Source organism: Pagrus pagrus (genome assembly GCF_965226575.1).
Source record: "Pagrus pagrus genome assembly, chromosome: 20".
Lineage (NCBI taxonomy): Eukaryota > Metazoa > Chordata > Actinopteri > Spariformes > Sparidae > Pagrus > Pagrus pagrus.
Genome location: NC_140207.1, coordinates 327501 through 335000, shown reverse-complemented (window position 1 = coordinate 335000; position 7500 = coordinate 327501). Strand labels below are relative to the sequence as shown.

The following is a 7500-nucleotide window of genomic DNA, read 5'->3' as shown; positions in this document are numbered from 1 at the left end:
ACTGTAGCTGTAACTGTAACTGTAACTGTAGCTGTAGCTGTGGCTGTAACTGTAGCTGTAGCTGTAACTGTGGCTGTAGCTGTAGCTGTAGCTGTAACTGTAGCTGTGGCTGTGGCTGTAGCTGTAACTAACTGTAGCTGTAACTGTAGCTGTAGCTGTAACTGTAGCTGTAACTGCAACTGTAACTGTAGCTGTGGCTGTGGCTGTAGCTGTAGCTGTGGCTGTAGCTGTAACTAACTGTAGCTGTAACTGTAACTGTAACTGTAGCTGTAGCTGTGGCTGTAGCTGTAACTAACTGTAGCTGTAACTGTAGCTGTAACTGTAACTGTAACTGTAGCTGTGGCTGTAGCTGTAGCTGTGGCTGTAGCTGTAACTGTAACTGTAACTGTAACTAACTGTAGCTGTAACTGTAACTGTAGCTGTAGCTGTAACTGTAACTGTAATTGTAACTGTAGCTGTAACTGTTGCTGTAACTAACTGTAGCTGTAACTGTAGCTGTAACTGTAACTGTAGCTGTAACTAACTGTAGCTGTAACTGTAGCTGTAGCTGTAACTAACTGTAGCTGTAACTGTAACTGTTGCTGTAACTAACTGTAGCTGTAACTGTAGCTGTAGCTGTAACTGTAGCTGTAACTGTTGCTGTAACTAACTGTAGCTGTAACTGTAGCTGTAACTGTAACTGTAGCTGTAGCTGTGGCTGTAACTGTAGCTGTAGCTGTAACTGTGGCTGTAGCTGTAGCTGTAACTGTAGCTGTGGCTGTAACTGTAGCTGTAGCTGTAACTGTGGCTGTAGCTGTAACTGTGACTGTAGCTGTAGCTGTAACTGTAGCTGTGGCTGTAACTGTAGCTGTGGCTGTAACTGTAGCTGTAGCTGTAACTGTAGCTGTAGCTGTAACTGTGGCTGTAGCTGTAGCTGTAACTGTAGCTGTGGCTGTAACTGTAGCTGTAACTGTGGCTGTAGCTGTAACTGTGACTGTAGCTGTAACTGTAGCTGTAACTGTAGCTGTGGCTGTAACTGTAACTGTAGCTGTAACTGTGACTGTAGCTGTGGCTGTAACTGTAACTGTAGCTGTAAATGTGACTGTAGCTGTAACTGTGACTGTAGCTGTGGCTGTAACTGTAACTGTAGCTGTAACTGTGACTGTAGCTGTAACTGTGACTGTAGCTGTGGCTATAACTGTAACTGTAACTGTAGCTGTAACTGTGGCTGTAGCTGTAACTGTGACTGTAGCTGTAACTGTAGCTGTGGCTGTAACTGTAACTGTAACTGAAGCTATAGCTGTAACTGTAGCTGTGGCTGTAGCTGTAACTGTGGCTGTAACTGTAACTGTAACTGTAGCTGTAACTGTGGCTGTAGCTGTAACTGTAACTGTAGCTGTGGCTGTAACTGTAGCTGTAGCTGTAACTGTAGCTGTGGCCGTGGCTGTAACTGTAGCTGTAACTGTAACTGTAGCTGTAGCTGTAACTGTCACTGTAGCTGTGGCTGTAACTGTAGCTGTAACTGCAACTGTAACTGTAGCTGTAGCTGTGGCTGTAACTGTAACTGTGGCTGTAACTGTAGCTGTAGCTGTAACTGTAACTGTAGCTGTAGCTGTGGCTGTAGCTGTAGCTGTAACTGTAGCTGTAACTGTAACTGTAGCTGTAACTGTAGCTGTAGCTGTAACTGTAACTGTAACTGTAGCTGTGGCTGTAGCCAAAGCTACAGCAGTCACACACTGTGTCCGTCATGCAGATGTACACGTATCTCATGTGTTACACGTTAACATGTGTAATTAACAGCAACACAAAGAAGGTGCAGATGTATTTGTGTGTAGGAGAATAAAGCAGAGTTGATATGAAGTCACATGTACGTCACTGGCTGAAGCGTGTACATGTGACTGAGGCAGAGCATAAATCATAAATGTATGTTGATGAATAAGAAGCTCATTTATCTTTGAACGTAGCCTCAGCTGTAGTCGAGTCCTCGTCACGTCGGCTGCTCCGAGTTTACATTTGTAACTAATGTCGACACAAAACATTTATCACAACTTTTATCTCGAATAACTCATTTTCTTTACATATTTATGAGTATATTGCACATTTATGTCACTGAGACTTGATGACGGTCTTTGTTTCTAATATACGTATGCATATTTTTTACATTATGATTTTAAGTTAAAAGCCACACTTCCATACGTATGTCACTTATTTGGGAATTTTGCATTTCATACAGATTTACATACAAACGTTACCAAAACTAAAGTAGTGTTGTGTTAAGTTGAGTTGTGTTATATCACATGTTACAGTACTAGTGTGCTGCAAATGTGTGTATATAAAGCAAATGTACATTTCTCATGTGTGTAATTCATTTAATGTGTTCGTATCAAAATCACAACTGAGGAGAGAATCTGCAGTCTGACTGCAGCTCAGAGCATTTACAGAACCAGCCTCAGCTGAAGGTACCAGACCATCCAGAACATTAACATACTGAAACACTGTGTAAAAACATGTAATGAAACTGAACCACAGTTTCATTTGACTCTAGCGCCCCCCGCAGGACAAACCTGGCACTTTTAGTCCCGGCTCGTTCAGGATGAGATCAGATGAATCGTCCGGATGTTGTTGGATCTTATTGTGGCTTTAATGAGACAGACACTGAGTGAGGTCAGCACAGTGGTTCTGAAGACAGACACTGAGTGAGGTCAGCACAGTGGTTCTGAAGACAGACACTGAGTGAGGTCAGTACAGTGGTTCTGAAGACAGACACTGAGTGAGGTCAGCACAGTGGTTCTGACAGCTCAGAGCAGCTGAACCGTGTGAGACAGATTAAACACAACACACACACTTTCTTTCTGAAATTGAAGGATTTAACCTGAGATCACACACACACACACACACATACACACACACACACACACACACACACACACACACACACCTGCAGGCGTGCTCCCTGTCCCAGCTCTCATTACCCAGAAGGCACCAGGGATCTGTTCCCCCTCCAGGAGAGCCGCAGAGGGGGATTCTGGGATAGATCAGGCTGATTATCTCCCTGTGTCTTTCTCTGTCACACACACACACACACACACACACACACACACACACACACACACACACACACTTTAGCCTGATTTGTTCTCCAACACCCCCTTCCCCATTCACCCCGTTGGTTGCCATGGCGACAGTGTGATTAGCACAGCAGTAATTAGTTGTTAATGGGGGGGCGGAGCCTCTAATGAGATTTTAATATCAGCTGCTTTTGTTCTGTTTAATTAATGAGTCTGTTTATATCTGTGTGTGTGTGCGTGCGTGCATGTGTGCGTGCGTGCGTGTGTGTGCAGGTGAAGTGTTGTAAGTACTGGCCGGACGACACTGAGATCTACGGCGACATGAAGGTGACGCTGATCGAGACTCAGCTGCTGTCAGAGTACGTGATCCGGACCTTCGCCGTGGAGAAGGTACAACACACACACACACATTAGAACACACACACCGAGACACACTGTACAACACACATATTAAACACACATTGTAACACACTGTGTGGTCGTGGGGTGTCTGTGTTCATCAGAGGGGCGTGGCAGAGATCAGGGAGATCCGTCAGTTCCACTTCACCGGTTGGCCGGATCACGGCGTGCCGCTTCACGCCACCGGCCTGCTTGGCTTCATCCGCCGCGTCAAAGCAAAAACCCCACCCACCGCGGGCCCCACCGTGGTCCACTGCAGGTACACACCTGTCAATATTGATGACTAATATCAACACTACACTACTGCTTTGTGGATATCACTGTAAAGTTTAATTATCTTTACACACTGAGAACATGGCAAGTGTTTTATACGTGTGTGTGTGTGTGTGTGTGTGTGTGTGTGTGTGTGTGTGTCAGTGCGGGGGCGGGGCGTACAGGATGTTTTATAGTCATCGACATCATGCTGGACATGGCAGAGAGAGAGGGCGTGGTCGACATCTACAACTGTGTCCGAGAGCTGCGAGCACGAAGGGTTAACATGGTCCAAACTGAGGTACACACACACACACACACACACACACTGTGTACAACACACGGTGTTGTAAAAACCTGTGTGAAAAGTACTCGAGTAAAAGTCTTAGTGAGTCTTGAGTCTTCTGCAGAAGATGGCGAGTGATTCTGCTGTCCTGACGTTGGTCGGGAGTTCGTTCCACCACTGAGGCGCCAGAACAGAGAAGAGTCACGATTTGCTGAGCGGCCTTTGTTTGCTCTCAGCGATGGCGGTACCAGCCGGCCGGCTGATGTAGCAGAGCGAAGTGCTTGCGCTGGGGCGTGTGGTCTGACCAGTGTTTGGAGGCAGATCGGTGCAGTTCGGTTGACGGCCTTGAAGGCCAGCACCATGGTCTTGAATCTGATGCGGGCCACAACAGGAAGCCAGTGGAGGTCACGGCGGAGGAGGGGGGTCACATGGGAGAGTTTGGGTAGATTGAAAACGAGGCGCGCTGCAGTGTCCTGGAAACGCTGCAACGGTTTAGTCGCAGAGGCTGGGAGTCCAGCCAAGAGCGAGTTGCAGGAGTGCAGGCGGGAGACGACCAGTGCTCGAACCAGGAGTTTGTGAGGAAAGACCACTAACGGAAAATGACTGTAAAACACTTTGCAACCCTCTGGACTCTATCCTGGCCATTTGTGTCCACCTCACTTCCTTTTTGTTGACCATTTTAGCTGTGTTAATGCTTATGGAATGATATTTCCCAAGGGTCTGGATTTTTTTCTGATTTTTCCATTTTCAAAACCTGCTCTTTAAAATTGTCAGTATTATACTGTATATCTCCAGTTGTAACTTATGGCTCTATCGTGGACACTTTTGGCCAATTGAAACCCATGTAAACTACATTTTTTGATTCCTTGTGATTTACAGTATTAAATCATATAATTTAGGTAAAATGGTTTTCATTCTAAACACAACACTTGAAAATTTTAGTTTTTAATGTTTTCTACCAAATTAATTCATTTGTCCATTTTTGGCCAAGGGAGCAATTTTAGGTAATATTCTTAGGTTCTACTAGGGGCGTATGATGGCTTACTGCACTCCAATGGAGCGAATGAATGACGCAATTTTGACATAGGTGTGATCTTAAGGATGTCAGGTAATGATGTGTGTTTGTGCATGAGAAAAATTGTGCCTCTAAATATGTATTTGCACGAGCTGGTGACTCCAGCAATTGCAAGACGGCCATGTCCCCCACGCTCAGTAGCTGCTGCTGCCATTGTTACCGGGATACAAGAGGGTGAATCAGAGTGTGACCCAGAGCCGCCAACAAAAGTAGGAGAAGGTGTGAACTGTGCACCCAAAGAAGAAGAAGAACGGCAACCACTTGCTCCAACTGTGGAAAGTGTGTCTGCAAGGACCACTCTGCTGTGGTTTGCACATCCTGCTGCCCTTGAGCACACACACACACACACACACACACACACACACACACACACACACACACACACACACAGTTTAACGTTCTCTCTCTCTGACACACAAACACGCGCATGCTCTTGTTCTCTAAAAAACGACAATAAATGCATTGTGGCATTTTTGGCCACTCACATGCAGCATTGGAGTTTTGTCTTTTTTGTCACTGCTAAAAAGTAATAATGCAAAAAAATAATAATCTTTGTTACTGTTACTGACCTGAAATGATAGAAAAATATTGGGTTGCATCAATCATATGGTGAAAATGACAACTTTCCCCCTGGAAAGTTAGTGGTAATATATAAATATATAGTCTAACTGGTATTTAAAGGGTTAAAATTCTGGAATTGATTAAAATTTTGGATTTCATGATCAGGACTGATGCCAAATGAAAAAAAATAACCAGTGATACAAGTCAATATTTTCAGTATGTAGTGTTTTGTAGAAGCAAACAGGAGGTGGCCATTTTTGGCCACGAACAAGCTGAGAGGGAGTTTTATCTACCATTTTTGTGGTAGTTTTCCAACGAGCGCATTGTGCAAACTAATTGGCATTTGAGGGGTAAAAAAATTAAAAAGTAATGGATATTTTGTACTGGTGACAAGAACTGATATTGATTAAAAACTTTATGCAGTAAAAGCAGCAAAAAACATACAAAATCTAAAAAATTACAGACTCAGTCTGTTGGTGGCCATTTTCGGCCATGAACAAGCTGAGAGGGTAGTGATTTTGAACAAGGCCAGAGGGTTAAACTACGTGACAGCTCCTGTTTACATGTGTGAACCGTTACAATCGAAAAAGAAGTCAGACAGTCGAATCGAGTCAGAATCAGGACAGACTGAGAGATTCTGCAAAAACAAAATATAAGAGTCAAAATTACAATAAAGTTGAGCTACGACAACATTTCTTTAATTTAAATCATAATCCTGTATATGAAACATTTGTTTAACATATACTTAGCGTATATTTAACGTATATTTAACGTATACTTAACGTATATTACAACACATTGTCTTTGATGCCTCTGTGTGGACCACAGCTGTGTTTGGTGGCATCATGTTTTTGAGTCGTCCCTCCATTGGTCCCATTGTGGTGAACACAGCAGCTCCAGCTGTTCTGGAGCTGTGAGTCCAGATGTTCTGGAGCTGTGAGTCCAGTTGTTCTGGAGCTGTGACTCCAGATGTTCTGGAGCTGTGACTCCAGATGTTCTGGAGCTGTGAGTCCAGATGTTCTGGAGCTGTGAGTCCAGTTGTTCTGGAGCTGTGACTCCAGATGTTCTGGAGCTGTGAGTCCAGATGTTCTGGAGCTGTGACTCCAGTTGTTCTGGAGCTGTGAGTCCAGATGTTCTGGAGCTGTGACTCCAGTTGTTCTGGAGCTGTGAGTCCAGATGTTCTGGAGCTGTGACTCCAGCTGTTCTGGAGCTGTGACTCCAGATATTCTGGAGCTGTGAATCCAGGAGGATCTGACACATCCTGTTGGCCAAAGGTCAAAGGTTAACTGAACTGTGACATCATAGTACTCTGTTGACAGGAGCGTGAGGTGGTAGATCTACTTGAGCTCCGTGGAGACAGTTATCTTCTATAAACTACAACAGTGTTCAGTCTCCATGGCAACACACTGTTGTTATTGTTCTGCTGCAGCTCTGTGATGTCATCAAACAGTGACTGACAGGATGTGACAGAAATGGACGCTGCTATGACCTTCTCTGTCTGACGGTTAATGCCAGCCATCTGTTTGTGTCCTCCTCCTCCTCCTCCTCCTGCCCCTCCTCCTCCTGCTCCTTCTCCTGCTCCTTCTCCCGCTCCTCCCCCTCCTCCTCACCCTACTCCTGCTCCTCCTCACCCTCCTCCTCCTCCTACTCCTCCTGCTCCTTCTCCTGCTCCTCACCCTCCTCCTGCTCCTCCTCCTCCTCCTGCTCCTCACCCTCCTCCTCACCCTCCTCCTGCTCTTCTTCCTCCTCCTCCTCACCTTCCTCCTCCTCCTCCTCCTGCTCCTCACCCTCCTCCTCACCCTCCTCCTGCTCTTCTTCCTCCTCCTCCTCACCCTCCTCCTCCTCCTCCTCTGTGTGTGTTGACATAAATCATTTATGAA

At 45.3% G+C, this 7500-nt stretch overlaps 1 protein-coding gene across 1 annotated transcript in view; it reads left to right on the top strand.

The window, feature by feature from the left end:
- LOC311249261 (receptor-type tyrosine-protein phosphatase mu-like) overlaps positions 1–7500 on the top strand; it is a 157572-nt gene that overhangs the window by 140707 nt on the left and 9365 nt on the right. Inside the window, exons 30-32 of the mRNA XM_084340158.1 lie at positions 3321–3437; positions 3551–3705; positions 3864–3999. Of these exons, the coding sequence (XP_084196284.1) occupies positions 3321–3437; positions 3551–3705; positions 3864–3999 (408 nt within the window). The remainder of the gene's footprint in view (positions 1–3320; positions 3438–3550; positions 3706–3863; positions 4000–7500) is intronic.